We start from the raw sequence: 17,172 nt of genomic DNA, 5'->3' as shown, positions 1-17,172 counted from the left end.
ATCAACATCTATGTTTTTCATTTCCTTTCCCCATTATTTTTATTTTTCTTTATTTTTATAATGAATCATACAAAAGACAACTCTCTCATCTTGCTTGCATCATGCTTGTTTATGGGAAATTTCCAACCCACCTCCCATGATTGTTCCATGTTTAACTAACCTTGTCTCTTTCTCTCCAATAGTTGTGCTTCCCCCCCTTTCTCTCTCCTCCACCCTGTCCTCACCTACAGGTATCATTGGACTCAGAGATTTGTGTCTGTGATGGGCAATCACAAATCCAACTATCCCGTCTTAGTCCAGTGTATGGTCCAACTGTCCTGCCTGTGCTCTGTTGTTGCTGTGCTTTTCTCTCTCTCTCCCCTCACCCCAACCGGTCAAGGCAGATGGCTGCTCACATTCAGCCTGGTTCTGCTGGAGGTTTCTTCCTTATTAGAGAGGAAGTGTTCCCTCTCCACTGTTGCTGTCAAGTTGTAATTAGTTACTATTAAAGGCCTGTAAGGCATAGTTACAGTATGTCTGGTTTGGGGTTGCATTACAATAGGGTTTCTGTTTATTACATTAAAATCACACCTGAGAAACCATGTTCTACTGTCTTTTATAACCTTGTATTAGTTTTCTTTAAGCAACATTAAATGCAGAGGATCTCCAACCTTTGTTGGACCAGTCAGGTAAATTCTGATTTTGAATTTAAAATTTAAAACAAGAATACATTTGTTTTGAGTGTCTTAAATTTTTTATGATTTCAGTGGTCAGGTTTGATGATTTAAATTAAAATTTTAAATTTGTGTTAAAATGTTGCGTTGACTTAAGATAAGTGAAGCCATTAAATAACATAGTCAATATTTAAAAAGGTTTTCGGTTAGATCAATTAGGTAATAATTGCACTGAAAGATTTAAATTTAGTAGTCTAGCAAATAAGTTTATATTAAAATATTTTTAAACAAGTTAAATGAACATTGCTTGTACTGTATTGAACTCCAAATAAACATGTTTTTTTTTTTGCTCGACACATCACTTTTACTGTAAGCACTATCAATAGCACACTAACATTATACTGACATCCGCTCGGCAGCTCAATGAGTGCTTCTACAAAAAGGTTGGTAAAACTAAATAAGTGAAACAAACTAAAACAAGTTAATCACCTGACTGTCAATGATTTGCGCTTACTCCAATATTAATCCAGATTAATTTAATGAAGTAACTACTGTAGTTCATAGATGTTATTCAAGAAGGGCTTGGTAAAGATTCAATATGCTTTACTACTGAACTTTCAGCCAAGGTGAGAATACATTATCATATGAATGCGCCTTTCCGTGGGGGATGAGATGTGAGCAGAAACACTGAGAAGAAATGGTTCACCACCTAATGTACAGCAGGTTGACAAACTCAAGCACACAACAAAATCGGCAAATTGCTGGTTAAGCTCAGCGCAAAGTAAGATTGTGCACATGGGATCATGGTGGTAGAGATCTACCTGTTCACGTTTTGGCAGCAGGGAAAATGGCTCAGATTTATTTATAGCATCTGATTCTTCCACCGGAATAATTCAATTTTAACAGCCCTCGCTGCTGCCGACCTGGCTGTAATGACAGGCCCCTCTCCCTTTACTGTGCAGAAACTGACATATTTCTTCACACAGCTTAAAACATGTGTACATTACTTTTTCTCGGCTTAACCACCTACGGCGTGTTTGTGTTATATAAATAATAACAGTATTTATAAAATTAATAATCATTTAAAAAATTTAATACCTTCTCTCATTGTGACTCAAAACGGCATGGGTTCCTCTTAATGCAATGCAAAGACAATGCTAGCCCTCATGTGGCTGGAGTGTGTCAGCAGTTCTTGCAAGAAGAAGGCATAGATGCTATGGACTGGCCCACCTATTCCCCAGACCGGAATCATCAGGAGCATGCCCAGGAGGCATTGTAGGGAGGTCACACAGGCACGTGTAGGCCACACACACTGCTGAGCCTCATTTCGACTTGTTTTAAGGACATTACATCAATGTTGTATCAGCCTGTGGTTAGTTTTTCCACTACAATTTTGAGTGTGACTCCAAATCCAGACCTCCATGGGTTAATAAATTAGATTTCAATTAATAATTTTTTGTTTGATTTTGTTGTCAGCTCATTCAACTATTAAAAACAACAAAGTATTTAATTAGAATTTTAGTGTTCCCTTTATTTTTTTTAGCAGTGTAGTAGTTTTTTTAGCAGTGTAGTAAAATAAACTTAGTTTAAAAATTGAAAGGTCTAGTTGTGTTACATACCTTAACTAGGCCAGGGTACTCGTTCGATGGGAGGCCATATATGTCGTGATTCGAGTCCTCTCCCTCAGTGAGTATGAAGCAAGGGAAACCCTGCTTCAAACTGTACAAGCTAGGAACCTTCTCTTTCCAGTAGCACACATTGATCTTTACAACCTACAGTATAAAAGGAAATGAAGAAAAGCATTACTCTCTGTCAAGATCATGGGGATCTACAGTAGGTATATATCGCAATAGATAAATCCCTTCCAGTTATCCTGTCAGGGATTGTCGCATTGTTGATTTGGCAGGTTTTCATGCCCATCCTGACGCAACCCCTCACTGAGAGGCTCGAACCCTCAACCTGGGCGCACTAACCACTGTGTCACGGCCAGGGCCAGGTACACATTGTAATAATATAATATAAGACACTAATTAATTTTACTGGGAATTAGAGGCTTTGCTTGCCATGCACTGACTATAAAAGAAATACAGACATGGCATACATCAAAATAAACAGCCCTGGACAAGTCCTGGATACAATGCTTTATAAATGCCATATACATGCAGCAAACACAGCACCAATATATTAATTTGGTATTAAAGCTGTAATATACAAAAATACATTATGACACCAGATACATTCAAATAGACGTTATGGTTGCAGAGATATATTGTGCATGTGTGGCTATACACAATCCCAGAAAACAGACTTGGGGTTTAGAAGGTTAAGCACCAGCTACTCTCTACACCTCTTTCCATAAGCACAAAAATTGGCAGATAGAGGGAAGAGGAGATTATTATGGTGAAAAAGTGCTATATAAGTGCAGACCACTTACTTGTAGTGGTAACTGTAAACCTGTGTGCGTCAGCAGCTTATTAGCCCAGGGTCCAGCAGTAATTACAATGCTCTTGGTACGATAAACACAGGCACTTGTTGACACTGTTACAACAGGGCCAGGCTTGATGTCTGTTACCATCTCTTTGTCTCTTATGACTCCACCTAATTTTTGAAACTGTTCCTAGGAAAGCAGAATACACGTGCAACAAAAGCACAGGTTAAAACTCTTTAACCAGTATGTGGACCATGTCATTTGACTTTTGTTACTGTATCATGGGAATAATGTTTTTGTTTTACCTGTACAGCTTTGATTGCACGATCAGCATACAGAACTCCAGCAGTTAAGTCCACTAGTGCTTCATATCCATCAGGCAGGTTCATATAAGGGATCTGCTGACTGAAGATGTCATTGTTTAGGAGAACCATAGGAACCTTATTGTTTTGCAGGTTTTTTTTAAACTGCTTGTATGAGTGATTGTTTTGTGGTCCCATTAGAAGGAGTCCTGTTTGTCTGCAAAGAAATGGCAAGACACAGTTAGACGTGTTACAAATTCAATCGCAACAGTAAGCCCTCCCCAACACAAACAAGACGGAAATAAACTAGCTTGCTGTAATGTATGTCCTAACACTTAAACCAACATACGTTATGAAGCACAGAGCTGTATACAATACAGTAGAGGCAGGACTGTGAGATCGAGAGAGCACACTGAACAAGGAAGCCTATGGCTCAAGGACCAAGGCCTGTGGTGGTAAAATTCATGTGGTTTTACTAAACTAGTAAAAGGTTCAAACATCTACAGTACTTAATGAGGATTATATAGATCCTCATTAAGTACTGTAGATGATAGACAAAAAGGAAGGAACTGATGCCAGAGCTGCACAAGCCAGAGGAGACATCCCTTATTTAAGATATGACAGACTCATGGTTCACCCCAAAACCAGTACGCCAACACACCGAAAAGGACAAATAGGCAGGCATGCTGACGATGGAAATTATAGACACATAGGTATGACCAAAACAAACATTACCTACTCAACCACAGCTGTAAGTACCTAATTAAAAAGGGTTGATGATAACGCTGAACTGGAACTAAAGATTTGAAGGACATTAATCCGGAAAACAATTTATTTACAAATATTATGAATAACTGTCACAATTTACCCACTGTGGGACAGTTAAAGGTTTTCTTATTTTTACAACAAAATCATGACTGAAAATAAAATATCAATAAATCACTAAAACAGCAGAAGTTTATACAGTATGCATAGTATATTGTATGGCATAGTTACAGTATATCTGATTGAGAGTTGCATTACAATGGGGGCTTCTGTTTATTATATTTAAATGGCTGATGTAGAAACCATGTTCTACTGTCTTTTATAAGTCTTTATAAACCTTTTATTAGTTTTGGTTAGACAAGCTTAAATGTAGGGGGTCTCCAGCCTTTGTTAGATCAGTCTGGTAAATTCTGATTTGGAATTTAAAATAAAGTAGGCGCAAGTCCTGCTGCAGCACGCTTCGATAGCTCTGTCATACCGTGTTGTCTTTTCTGTATTTTTTCATACTTTTCACCTACTGCGTGTGGTTTTCTTTAATTAGTCTTAGCATTTAAGGTGCACCCTCTCTGATCATGTTGTTCGAGAGTTTTTTGGTCCGTTTTTTCGCTTGGATTTATACTTTCCCTCATGCGAAAAGCTGGTGCACAAGAGCAGACCCGGCGCCACACGACCTTTGTTTACACTCGAGATCAGCTGATCTCACTAAGTGCGGCAGCAAAATGCCTGACTCCGCCAGAAATGTCAAGCTTCCCCAAAGTAATAAGGAGGAACACGAGTGGATGCAGAGGAACAAAGACCTAAGAAAGGAGAGAAGAGAAGGTGAGAAGATTCAAGCCGCATCTCCCTTCGCTGATTATAGGCAACGTGAGATCACTGGATAATAAAATGGACGAACTAACAGCTCTAGTGAGAGAGGAGAAAATCTTTGCTGAATGCAGTTTGATTTGTTTCACAGAGACCTGGCTGCATATCCCAGACAGTGTAGCCGTGTTAGCATTCTATTTTATAATCTCCCTACCTTGTTGTGTGTACCTCCATCAACATAAAGTTTTAAATGAAGTAGTCTAGTAGAGAAGTTGATGCTAAAAGATTTTGAGTTAAATGAACATTGCATGTACTGTATTGAATTAAAAATTAGGGCAGAAGCGTTCTTCCAGAGGGAGCACGATGCTGTGGGAGAACGCGAGACTCTGCGAGAACAGCATGAGAAATTCAACACGGCGGCGCGACACCGGTATTAAACAACAGCGCAACAAACTATCCGCCAATTTAAATAAATAAATAGCTATTTCATTCCACGGAAAACAATCAACCATCTTACCATTCTGGATAACACTGAACAACGTTTCGAGTACATCACCATCATTAGGGACAGCCTGGTGTTCTCGGGGATTCCAGAACAGGCGGAGGAAAACACGGAAACCACAATCAAAAACTTCCTTAAACAACAGATGAAGATTCCAGCGGACCTAGTTGACAAGATGCCGTTTCACTGTTTCCACCGACTCGGAAGAAGACGACCGGATGGCCAGCGCCCTCGACAAACTGTACATCAACGAAGAGCTCTACCAGGACCGGGAAGCAACTCCGTGGCTCTACTAGCAGGTGGTATGTAAAAAAATGGTTTAATATAAAAGGTTTGTTAAAAAATAATAGATGCAATGCAACTGTTATAACTTTACATCCAGTACTCAAACTCGTTTCCTCGCAGATGTTTCATGTAAATGTTTTTTTGTCATTCTAATGTCGCTCACTCACTCACTTTGCAAAGCGCTCACCATATTTAATCACTCACTTTCCTTTCACTTTAATTTTCCTTCCCTTTACGCTTTTTCCTTCACCTACTTTCACTCCACACTGTTTACATCCTTCTTTTCTCTATTCTTCTCCCACGTAGTCAGCCAGCTATGTAGCCCTCCAGCAGCCACACACAAACATCTACTGCACAGGGGAAACACGTGCACATACATAGATAACATACAACTCAGAATACACAGGTACTTAAAGGTTAGCCACACACCTAAAGTCTGTCACACTACATACACACAAGACTAGTGATCCACAGCAGTCAGGTAAGATATGACACCACTGAAGATTGTCACTTGGAATGTACGTGGAATCAATAAGAAGGAGAAACGATTTAAAATATTTAACCATTTGAAAACCCTACAAGCAGACATTGTTTTACTACAGGAAACTCATATTCCCAAAACTAGATATTACACTCTGGCATCAACAGAGTTCCCACATGCTTACTTAGCCGGTTACAATTCTAAACAAAGAGGGGTCGCCATCCTGATAAATAAAAAGATTAACTTTACTCATAACGATACCATTGTAGATCCAGAAGGGAGATATATAATCATTAATATCTTGATAGGAAACATTGAATATTGCATAGCTAATGTGTATGGCCCAAATGTTGACGACCCCTCTTTCTTTCACAGCTTCTTCACATCACTGTCTGCTCACTCTGGTTCCAAACTTATAGTAGGGGGGGACTTTAATTTAGTATTTAACTCAGAGTTGGACAGGCTAAGCAAAGCTGTGAGCAACAGGAACTTGCAGTCACTACAGACCTTAAAACAGTACATGGATGACTTTGGTCTCTGTGACACATGGCGTTCTCTTCATCCTACATCCAGGGAATATACCTTTTTCTCGCCAGTTCACCACTCTCACTCCTATATAGATTATATTTTAATAAATAACCCAGTCTTACAAGATGTCTCTGACACCAAGATTCACTCTATCACAATCAGTGATCATGCACCAATGTCCATTTCCTTGATTAAGACCCTCACACCATCAACCACGAATTGGAGGTTTAATACATCATTACTCAATGATCAAGACTTCATCAGTTATGTCAGGAGAGAATGGTCAACCTTTATAGAAATCAACGATAAACCGGGAACCTCACCCTGTGTTCTTTGGGAGACTGGGAAGGCAGGTATGCGTGGTAGAATAATTTCATATTCATCGCACAAGAAAAAAAAAGGACAAAAAAAGTACTTGAATTAGAATTAGAGCAAAAAATAAAATCTCTAGAGATTAAATATGCTGCCTCTCCAACCAATGATAGAATCCTAGAAGACCTAAAGAATCTAAAGCTGAAATTAAATGATATATTTGATTGCAAAACTCAGTTTCAGATAGACCAATTATGCTGGGAGAAGTTTGACCATGCTAACAAATGTGGTAAATTTTTAGCTAACCAATTAAAGAGAGAAACAACCATCCATTCAATAACTAATAAAAAAGGGAATATTACTCATGATCCCCATGAAATAAATGATACCTTTAAAAACTTTTACCAATAGTTATATACGTCCCAAATAGACCCATCCACGTCAGCCATAGAGGCGTTTCTGAATAAACTAGAACTGCCAAAGCTAAAGGAAGAACAATCCACAACTCTAGACTTATGTCACCACCCATAAACTAGAGTCAGCCATCGTCTCCTTAGATGCAGAAAAGGCTTTCGATAGAGTAAACTGGCTAAAAGTTTCTTTTATCCACTCTGCACAAATTTGGCATTGGGATCCAAATATTAAACAGCTCAGCAAACGCCGCAGTCAGAACAAACAACCAGATCTCACCAAGGTTTAATCTGCATAGAGGGACCAGACAGGGCTGCCCACTTTCCCCATCACTATTTGTCAGACTTGGGCAGGCGGCGGACCCACATGCACAGCACCGAGGCGCGATGATAGTTAAACACAGGTTTATTTTGCAAGGCAGGGTCAGACGGTCCAGGTCATACACAAAAAGGCTCAACAATGAAGTACAAAGAGGGAGCGGCAATCTCGAGTCCAGTACGCAGGCAAGGTTCGATACACGGAAGATCTCGGTGACGGTACAGACAAGGGTTAAGCAAAACTCACGATCAGATGTTCAGTCCAAGGTCTTTCTCCGGCAACGGTACAAACAAGGACCAGGCAGGATACAACGATCACGGAAATCAGGAACAACACACGAGGGATTAGACATCATAAATCATAAATAAATACACAGTGACTTGATTACTGATAGAGTGCAGGTGTGGGTAATGACCAGGTGAAGCAGGGACAGCTGTGACAGGACATGAACCGGAAGTGAAGCTTGAGCAGACACAGAAACCAGGAGACTACCAAAATAAAACAGGAAACAACTAGAAACACAAACCCAGATCATGACACTATTTGCAATATTTATTGAGTCTCTAGCCGCAGCAATAAGACAGCATGAAGGAATTACTGGAATATCGACCAAATCAGTAAATCATAAAGTAAGTTTATATGCTGACAATGTGTTACTGTTTCTCCTGGAGCCACAGACGTCTCTTCCTAAAACTATCAGCCCCATAGATGAATTCTCAGGACTTTCAGAATACTCTATTAACTGGACCAAATCTATAGTGCTACCACTTAACCTTAAGGTGACTATCATCTCTTCTACCACACTCCATTCGGGGAACATTAAATACTTGGGCATTGAATTGTCGTCTAGGCTATCAGAGCTTATTGATCTAAACTACAATCCATTACTAAAACAAATAGAAGCCAACCTCAAAAGATGGCAGTCGTTACCCATTTCTCTTATGGGAAGAATTGCCACCATAAAAATGATGATCCTGCCAAAAATTAATTACATATTCTCAATGATTCCAACTCAGCCAACCCAGGCATGGTTTAAGACATTAGACTCCTACATCTCACAGTTTCTGTGGAAAACCAAGCCAACACGAATTAGTTTAAAAACTCTTTAAAAATCCAGATGCTGCGGCGGCCTAGAACTACCTAACTTCCACCACTATTATCTTGGCAATAGACTGAACCATGTCCACAAATGGATAAAACCCATGCCTGCAGAGTCCTCCTGGATAGAGTGCATGGGTTCAGGTATGATTGACTAGTTTGTTGTGAGAGAGTTTATGGTGCGGTTGGAGTGTGGGGGGTCCGGTTTTCCGCCCGGGGTACGATGATCGTCTGCCTGGGTGGTCTCTTTTCTGCTGACCCCCACCAATTGCTGGCCTTGTGCTGCAGGCCCGATGTGGTGCCAGGGGATGAGGTCGGGCCGATGGGGTAGGCCCCGCTCCGCACGTGTAGGGAATGGTGGACTGGGGGTGGGCCCCACTCTGGGCACAAGGGCATCTCCTAGCGGGCTCCCTACGGACCGTGGGTCCTCGGCTCCACTTTTTCAGCCTTTTTTCAGCCTGCCCCCTGGTTCTCATGGGGCAGACAGCGTTGACCCACGGTGGCCCACTCTGACCTCGAGTGCTGTCTCAGTGGCTGCTGCAGCTCTGCCTGGGGGGTTCTGTGTGGGCGGCTTGGGTCGCAACACCTGCCTTCCTGAAACTGAAGGTGCGTGGGCTCCATGGCTGCTAGGATTCTTTCCTCTGCTTGTTGGATGGGCGTAGTGGCCGAGCTCCTCACATCACCCTGGCTTTCACATGTGGCATTGTCTGCAGTCTGCCTCACCCTTTGGGTGAATAATATTAAGCTACAGCCTTACTAACCTTGTAGTGGGACACTCAACACCTGAAAAGGCTTTCCAAATCCAACTGTTAGTACTACTGATACTTATCACTACCAATTTCAATGTGTGAATATGGAAATTGTGGTGTTGTATGTCATGACTATTATTAAGTAGTAGGGGATATGTATAACAATGCATATATGTATATGATATATGTATATGTTTGTACAGAGGCAGCCGGTAAAAGTGTCTACCCCCACCGTGTTTGGGTTTCAAATCTGTCGCGTCAGTGCCCGGTTTGCACTGCGGGAAGAGTGTGTTATGTCCTTTTGGCCTGTAGGTGGCGATTGACTCCCACTTTCTGTCCTAAAACATCGTAGTTGCTTACGTCATACTGTATAACCTCTTGTAGAACAACCAATGAGCAGGTCTTGGATGGCCTAGTGGTTAACATGCATGGCATAAGACTTTTTGTCCGGGGTTCGAGTCTGAGTGGAAGCAGTTTTTTAATTTTAATTATTGGAAAAACAGCGTCTGATCATCATCATGTGATCACGAGATGACAACGTTGTATTACTTAGTGCATGGATCGCCAAGACCATGAACCGCTGGTCGCGTTATAGTATGAAGTTATGGACGTAAGTAAATTATGGCAAATTATGGCAGTTTAAAACCGAAAATAGGAAGCTGAACGGTGCGCCCTCCCGCGTGCAGCGTTCGATTTGTGGCAGACAAGCTACTGTAACCCTGATTTCTCGCTGTTGGTACGGGCAAATTTTTTTACGTGGTATGCTTCTTTAATGCACCACAAGACAGTATGGCACATGTACACTTTTTTCTTTACGCCGCTCTCACCCAACGCGCGTCACCTTTTTCCTGTCCCCCGTCAACAAGGGCAGGTAGGAACTAATGTTAATTACAAATAAAATCACAGTAGCTGAAATGCCACGTTTCCCAAACATAAAATAAAAAATAAAAAGGAATACTAACTAAGGTTACACTACTACAATTTAAAAAAGTGAATAAGGATGATCTACACCAGAGGTCGGCCACCCGGTAACACCCATGTTTTCAATGAAAAAAACAATGGCACGGCAATATTATATTATTTGAGAACATTCAACATTTGTTTTTTAATCCAAAGAAGACATAAAAGTCGGGGCTCAGGGGTTTAACATTTTATATTTTATTGACAGAAGATCGTAGCAATTAACAGCATACCTATTCAGTCCTCGTCCCCTTTTATATGGAATACGAGCAACGCTCAACGTAAGCGTCATATTACGCCTTGTAAAACCATAAACAGATGATAAAAAACTGTCAAGGCATCGACAAGGACAGCTAACTCGCTTTTCCCTGCTTCAAACAGCTGCTGTGACTGAGAGCAGAAATCTGGAAACGTATTCATTGGTTCGGACATTGTTCTTCCCGCTTTCATGTAGACACAAAACTCGTCAAAGCAAAAGAGCTCAGTGCAGCATTTGCAAATCACATGTGAACGTTTTATTTTTTTTCGTTAATAAAAATAATGTTTGCCACGCCCACTTTCATTCACCAGACGGACATGAAAGAGGGAATAACGAAATAAACAGCTGGTTAACTTTGTAGGAACACGGCTGTAGCTCTGCAATGACTTTATGAGGTACAGGTGAAAGGAGTAATAACGAAATAAACAGCTGGTTAACTTCGTAGGAACACCTTGTAGTAGGAACTGGTATATTTAGAAAACCCAGTAGTCCTAGTGTTAAGGTGTGTGAACTGGGGAGGAGACGGCAGCAGCGACTGAAGAGCGACTGAATAGAGTTGATGTCTTCCCCGCTGACAGGCGCATTCATTTGATAATGCACGACCTTGGCTGACAGTTCAGTTGAAAAACACACTGAATCTTTATCAAACCCTCCCTGAATAACATCTATGAACTGCAGTTTCTTCCTTGATTATCCATGAATATTATGGAAGAAGAGCAAATCTTCGCCAGTCCAAATTGTCCTAATTAATACTGTGTTTACAATAACCTGCTGATCGAGTAGTAGCAACACATTAGCATGTCTATGCGCCTCTACGAAGGAGGGGGCGGGGTGTGTAGTTTTCCTTTGCAACTGTGAGCAAACATGAGACAAACAAAAGCTTGGTCGAACTCAGATCCAAGTCATCTGAGTACGAAACACATCACATATCATTCGATCTCGTGTTTCATTCGAGCGGCAGTCTGGAGCTCTCTGCTAAGAATGCTGCCCTGCGACCCATCCATGGATGAGCTTCCATTAAAAATTAAAAGCAGAGGTTTTTAGTTTTTCGTTTTTCTTTCTTCTAAACGAAAAAACAGTTTTAAATCCAATCCCGTGTGTTTTTGTTAAAAATATTTTTGTTCAGTTTATTGGTTTGTAATGCGGTGCTTTTATTCAAATCTGTTTGCCGCCCATAGCAAGAGAAATGAGAAGCCGGTGAAGGCGGATAGATAGACGAATGGGAAATCAAAGTTTTGAAATGTACACGGGCCGAATAAGTCACTCATTCAGTTACAATGACAAGAACAGTCAAAACAAATTCTCGCTACATCTAGTGCGCCACTCCCCCGTTCCTCTCATAGCCTGCATTTGCACATCCATACATTTGTGTATTGGTCACTCTCTGTCTGGACACATGACTCCGAAACACGTCACGTGTTTTGTGTAAGAGTTTGATGTTTCCACCAATTATAAGCAGAGGTAACGAGAGAACGACTTTTTGTGTTTTCCGTTTGTCTCTAAACAATAAAAACATATTACCTCCAATTCCGTGTCTTTTTGTAAAAAACAAATATTTTTGCCTGGTTTATGTGTTTGTAAGGCGGTGCTTTGATTAAAATCCGTTTGCCACTCATCGAAAGAAAAGAAAACGCCGGTGAAAGTGGCTGGATGGACGGATGGGAAATGAAAATGTTGAAACGTACACAGGTCGAATAAGTGCTCTCAGCCACTCAGTTACAATGACACGCACAGTCAAAACTAGTCAAACTGCAGTTCTGCAGACACAGAGTAAACGCGTAGGAACAAACATGTTGCTGTAATGCGTCGCTGTTGATCTGCTGATTTCTGGCGTCCTGTCAAAATTACGATCGACAACTGCTGTAAAACAAATTCCTGTGATTATTACGGTTATTTACGTAAAATCTACGACTATTGGAAAACATTCATTAACAAGTCGTGGAAGTTTAAAACCTAAATATGCGGCTGTAGTCGCAGATGGACTGCGCTCTACGTCTTTACTTGCGCATTCAAATTATATTAATTAAACCGCGACACATAACCACGGAATTATGTGAAGTCAATATGTTGTATCAGATGTTAAACAGTGGGTGTGTACATATTCTTAAGAGACGCCTGCTATTTAAGGACACGAAAAAGCTGAGGAGAATGAAAACAAGAACGTGTTGCTGCTGTGGCGCTGCCTGTTTTAAACCACACAGAACAATTATAACTTTGCAGTGAACAGAAAATAACTAAGCCATCAACAAGTTGTTGCCCTTCATACTTCCCACATCTGAGCACACAGCAGATACTTAATAGTAATAACTAAAAAGTAAAATAGGTCTGGTGTAATATATGTGTGTTACAGGTAGAAATGAACAGTCGGACTTCAGTTACGCTGTAGTGCTTTGGAGGCTTCTAATCAACGCTGCGCCACCTGGTGGTTAAAACGAGACTAGCGTCCTGATTTTTTTCAGCCGGCTGCAGGATTAAAAATCTTTAGTCAGCGACGCACTCGCTGCACCGTGGCGACGCGTCGGTACTGCAGTAAAAACCCTAGTCACTTTGAACCGCTGCCACTGTATGAGTGTGTGCACATACCTTAACACTAATATTGGTATTAGTATTAATATCAACGCTAAACCACAGTACAGCAGTTGTTTAGTTATGATTGTGTTAGCCTGAGGTACATCCCTGCTTATTCATTTTGCACTGATTGTTTACTTAACAGATTTGCTTGGTTTCAGCAGCTGGTTGCACCCCCCACCCCCACCCCCACTCCCCCTCCCGCACACACACCCTAAAGAAGAAACTTAACCTGTCCACAGAAAAAAAAATAACATTTTGGTGTTTTGCTGTCAAGCATATCTTTCAGAAACATTGCTAGCATGTTTGCTATGTCACCCAGTACTGTTCGAGGAGAATGGGGTGTTCAGTATTAGCTCAAAACCATGTTAACTGTCAGGCGCAACAGGGATGAAGGAACCAAATGCACACTCAGGGGACAGAACTTGAGTAAAACTGGATTTTAATGGCGTCAGTTCCAAATAGCAGGCAAAATAGTGATCAAGTGAATGTCCAAAATCGCAAATCGGTGGCACAGGCAAAGGTACCGAAAAGGACTAGGCAAAATAGAATCCAAACAAGAGTTGAAAACTGAAACACGATCATATACGGCCTGATCGAAACAAGAATGCTGGAAAGTGGTGTAAACACACGACTGGCAATCTGGCAAAGACACGGTGAGTACTGGAGTTTAAATACACTGAGTAAATGAATGAGATTGATTGCAGCTGGTGGACCACGTAACCAGATAATCAAGCAGGAACAACTGAACAGAACAGAACTAGACCGGAAATTAAATTAATTTAAAACAGGAAAGGGCAGAAACAATGACCGAATCTACACATTGAGACTTGCGTATGTGTTTTCTCAGGAACTAGACGTTCCTGAGAAAACACATACGCAAGTGACTTTGGGTCACCTATGGGGGACTACGAGGAAACTCATCGCTACACGTCTGTACAGTGCAATAGTGTCTCAGGTTTCCCTCTCCTGTGTCACCAAACGGTCATAACAACACTCCCTGTTACACTATAAGGACTAGTTCCTTGTGTGAAATCTATACAAACTGGTTGGCTATTGCATTGATACTCTGGACAAGAACAAGACGCAGTAATGGAGGATTGTAACACCCATGACTGACGATTGTACTACAGACTTGTTCTCACGGGACAAAGAACACTGTGTCTTTATTCAAATGTGACAGCAGACAGCCGGAATGCAATGCATGATGTGTACAAGCTCCAAGAGTCTCAAAATTAAAAAGCATCGTTTAAGCTTTATTGGCCGAGGCTGAATTGTCCTAACCAATGAGAGTACACTGCTGCAATTTCAGCAAACAGACAGAATGGCGGAGGCGTTGTAGCTGCCAAGCTTTTGTGATGAACAGAATAGAAATAGCATTATTCCTTCACCATCAGACAGGCTGCTGCTGGGTCACTGGTGTTGTGTCCGTCTTCCAGAAGTTTACTGCTGTATGCGGGCCGCGGTCAAATGAGCCGCTGACTTTATTATAAATACTTGAATTTCAAATGTTTGTAAACATTTAGGTTAGTTTAAATCAACTCTATTTCTGTTCAAATATCTTTAGCCAAACTTTAAATGTATCAGCTACTTTGCTATTTTTGAAATGTTTCAGCTACTTTCAGCAATTCTTTAGAATTATATTTAGCATTACAGAATTCATTGTGCATTTTGTTTTTGCCAATTACTTACCTGTACAGTTGGACACCTGCATCCGTTTCCAGCTGAGCCCACAGCTTATAGCACTCCTCCATCATATGGGTATAGATGTTTTGCTCATAGGCCTTGCGAATGATGCGGGTCTGGCCATGGGAACTACCTCGTGTGTGGGGCAGTATAAACTGAAAAGATTTGGCAAAGATTTGGTACAAAATAAGTTCTTGCTAGACTTTTTTTGGACATAATTTGCACATTGAAGCCGTGTCAAATGCACCTGACAAGGTGTATATATACACACACTCTATTCTCACCCTCCGCGGGTGGTCTCATCCACTTTCCAAGCTCGGGTCCTCTACCAGAGGCCAGGGAGCTTAAGGGTTCTGCGCAGTATCCTTGCTGTTCCTAGGACTGCACTTTTCTGGACTGAGATTTCGGATGTTTTTCCAGGGATCTGTCGTAGCCACTCCTCCAGTTTGGGGGTCACTGCCCCCAGTGCTCCGATCACCACAGGCACCACTGTGGCCTTCACCTTCCAAGCCTTCTCCAGTTCTTCTCTGAGCCCTTGGTATTTCTCTAGTTTCTCATGTTCCTTTTTCCTGATGTTGCCATCGCTTGGTATTGCCACATCCACCACTACGGCTTTCCTCTGCTCTTTATTCACCACCACAATGTCTGGTTGGTTCGCCATTACCATTCTGTCAGTCTGGATCTGGAAGTCCCACAGGATCTTGGCTCGCTCGTTCTCTACCACCTTGGGAGGTGTTTCCCACTTTGACCTTGGGGTTTCCAGTCCATACTCTGCGCAGATGTTCCTGTATACTATGCCAGCCACTTGGTTATGGCGTTCCATGCATGCTTTCCCTGCCAGCATCTTACACCCTGCAGTTATGTGCTGGACCGTCTCTGGGGCCTCTTTGCACAGTCTACACCTTGGGTCTTGTCTGGTGTGGTAGATCTGGGCCTCTATGGCTCTGGTGCTCAGGGCCTGCTCCTGTGCAGCCAGGATGAGTGCCTCTGTGCTGTCCTTCAGCCCAGCCCTTTCAAGCCATTGGTAGGATTTGTTGAGATCAGCCACTTCAGTTATGTTCCGGTGGTACATCCCATGTAAGGGCTTTTCCTCCCATGATGGTCCCTCTTCCAGCATCTCATCCTCTGTTCTCCACTGTCTGAGATATTCACTCAGTACGTCATCTGTCGGGGCCTTATCCTTGATGTACTTATGGATCTTGGATGTTTCATCCCGGATAGTGGCTCTCACGCTCACTAGTCCTCGGCCTCCTTCCTTGCGGCTAGCGTACAGTCTCAGGGTGCTGGATTTGGGGTGGAACCCTCCATGCATGGTGAGGAGCTTTCGTGTCTTAACATCTGTGCTCTGTATCTCTTCCTTTGGCCACCTTATTATTCCCGCAGGGTATCTGATCACTGGCAGAGCGTAGCTGTTTATTGCCCGGGATTTGTTCTTGCCATTGAGCTGGCTTCTTAGGACTTGCCTTACTCGTTGGAGGTATTTGGCTGTTGCCGCATTCCTTGTTGCCTGTTCAAGGTTGCCGTTTGCCTGTGGTATTCCAAGGTACTTGTAATTGTCCTCAATGTCTGCTATTATTCCTTCTGGGAGTTAGACCCCTTCTGTGTGGATTACCTTGCCTCTCTTTGTCACCATCCTACCACATTGCTCGAGCCCGAATGACATCCCGATGTCTGAGCTGTAGATCCTAGTGGTGTGGATCAGCGAGTCGATGTCTCGCTCATTCTTAGCATACAGCTTGATGTCATCCATGTAGAGGAGGTGACTTATGGTGGCCCCGTTCCGGAGTCGGTATCCATAGCCAGTCTTGTATCAAAGAGATACACCAGAGATAACGAAGGCAGACGAATAAACCGGCTGTTCGCAACACAACCTGCGAAAATGTACTCTCAATGGCAGGGTAATAACAGCAGAGCAGACCCACCAAGGCTGGAAACTGAACAGTACTGGAAAGGTATATGGGAGAGGGAGGCGTCACACAACAGCGATGCACAGTGGCTGGTGGATCTGAGGGAAGACCACAGCAACCACTCTGAACAGAATCCAGTGACTATCACAGTGGCAG

General features: G+C 42.1%; 1 protein-coding gene across 6 annotated transcripts in view; it reads right to left on the bottom strand.

Moving 5' to 3' along the window:
• pipox (pipecolic acid oxidase) overlaps nucleotides 1–17,172 on the bottom strand; it is a 41,888-nt gene that overhangs the window by 12,580 nt on the left and 12,136 nt on the right. For 5 of the 6 annotated variants that reach the window (XM_029171484.3, XM_029171485.3, XM_055514226.1 and 2 more), the window contains 4 exons: nucleotides 15,116–15,264; nucleotides 3,387–3,600; nucleotides 3,088–3,270; nucleotides 2,273–2,425 (listed from right to left, as the gene is read on the bottom strand). In XM_029171484.3, coding sequence (XP_029027317.1) covers nucleotides 2,273–2,425; nucleotides 3,088–3,270; nucleotides 3,387–3,600; nucleotides 15,116–15,264 — 699 coding nt within the window. The remainder of the gene's footprint in view (nucleotides 1–2,272; nucleotides 2,426–3,087; nucleotides 3,271–3,386; nucleotides 3,601–15,115; nucleotides 15,265–17,172) is intronic. The other variant, XM_055514225.1, reaches the window with a different exon arrangement.

This window comes from Betta splendens, chromosome 13 (assembly GCF_900634795.4).
Source record: "Betta splendens chromosome 13, fBetSpl5.4, whole genome shotgun sequence".
In the NCBI taxonomy this organism is placed as follows: Eukaryota; Metazoa; Chordata; class Actinopteri; order Anabantiformes; family Osphronemidae; genus Betta; species Betta splendens.
Note: the sequence above shows the minus strand (reverse complement) of the source record. Positions and strands in the feature narration are given on the sequence as shown.